This window comes from Aphanomyces invadans (genome assembly GCF_000520115.1).
Source record: "Aphanomyces invadans strain NJM9701 unplaced genomic scaffold supercont1.147, whole genome shotgun sequence".
Lineage (NCBI taxonomy): Eukaryota > Oomycota > Saprolegniomycetes > Saprolegniales > Verrucalvaceae > Aphanomyces > Aphanomyces invadans.
This window is the reverse complement of record NW_008580292.1, coordinates 12593-14013: the sequence shown is the minus strand read 5'-3', so window position 1 is coordinate 14013 and position 1421 is coordinate 12593. Positions and strand designations below refer to the sequence as shown.

General features: G+C 40.7%; 1 protein-coding gene across 1 annotated transcript; it reads right to left on the bottom strand.

The window, feature by feature from the left end:
* Window positions 1-22: 22 nt before the first annotated feature.
* On the bottom strand, window positions 23-247 carry H310_15048 (hypothetical protein; the record flags this gene model as incomplete). The annotated part of the gene is made up of 1 exon (XM_008883026.1): window positions 23-247. A coding segment is annotated over one exon (225 nt), but the record flags the coding sequence as incomplete, so codon positions are not given.
* Between the last annotated feature and the right edge of the window lie 1174 nt (window positions 248-1421).

The window sequence follows — 1421 nt, the reverse complement described above, 5'->3', positions numbered from 1 at the left end:
CCAGGTAGAATTTGTTCTTAACTTTGCGTAGGATAAACCATTTTTCGTCCAAGAAGACGCGATCAACCATGGAGTCAAAGGTGACTTTGCCGGAGGAAACGTTGGTGAACGACAGGGCGTATTTTTTTCGTGCTTCTTTGTTGGTGTCGGTCAGCAATGGTTTCAACGACGAGTGCTTACGCACAAGAACCCCAGCCATAAAAGCATCATGCAGCGTCGACTTCAGAATTTTGAGCGCCTCCGACATGGTACGAATGTCCATTTTCTTTGTTGGGGGAAGTTTTGATACACGATCTAGTAGAGAATTTATGTCGTCTTGCTTGCGCTGACGTGTAGGTTGAGATTTGAACGATTGTTTTGTTTGCCCTCTTGTCCATACGCGCTGAATTATTCGCTTAGTTACATTATAGAGGCTTGCTTGATGCTTTATGTCGCCGTAACGTGGTTTTCCATTCGTACTGTGGTGCAACAGGACAGCATAGATGGCTATCTTCTCGTTCTCAAGGAGGCGGCGAAGCTTCATTCAGTATAGTAAACCAAGTGTTGTGCGCGGGAAATTTCTAATTGTGATTTCTCCTTTGATATGACTCCTACAACTGTCGTTCCACCGCCATTCGATTTGAAATTGTGTTTTCTTGTCGTTTTTGCCAATCCCAACACAGCAGCAATAATTTACGAATTTTAGGACCAATTAGGAAAAATTGCGACAATTAAAACCGGACAGAGGTAGCATCATTTTCGAAATATTTGCACTTTTTCAGGAATATTGTAGAAGTTGTTGCAGGTTGTGGTGACGACTGAACGTTAAATAATCCATTTTCTACCAATCATCGTGGATATGGCACGTCAATTCAAAAACAGCTTGAATTGTAAGTAATAGAGGGAACGACGGAAATCCTTCCACCGTGGTACTCGACCATACTTCTGGAATATTAATATAATGACGTCCAAAATCATCCTCAGGAATTTAAGAATATTTTCGACCAATCGATGACAATAATATCTACGTCCAAGCACATGACATGATACAATTTGATCTTGTTGTCGTCAAACAAAAACTTGACACATACTTGTTGATACTGTTTGCTATTATCGTAATGTGTTTTGGTATTATCCTTAAATGATCAGCTGAGGTGCATGAGATGTCAAAGTAAGGTTGCCTTTTGGCTGAGCGATTTTGGTGACCGCTGTCATTCGCTGTGACCCCTCTCAACTATTACCATATTTACCTAATTCCAGAAATATCGAACATCGCACCAGAGCGAAATTGTTTTCATCTTATCGCACTAAGAAGTTAACTGCGCTCAATCATTAGTTAAATTAAGACGTGCAATCTACCTTCCTCATTATACCTGGGGCATTTTTCCGGTCACTCACAACAACAGAAATATCTGGTGCGTTGTTTTGAACTACAATTTACT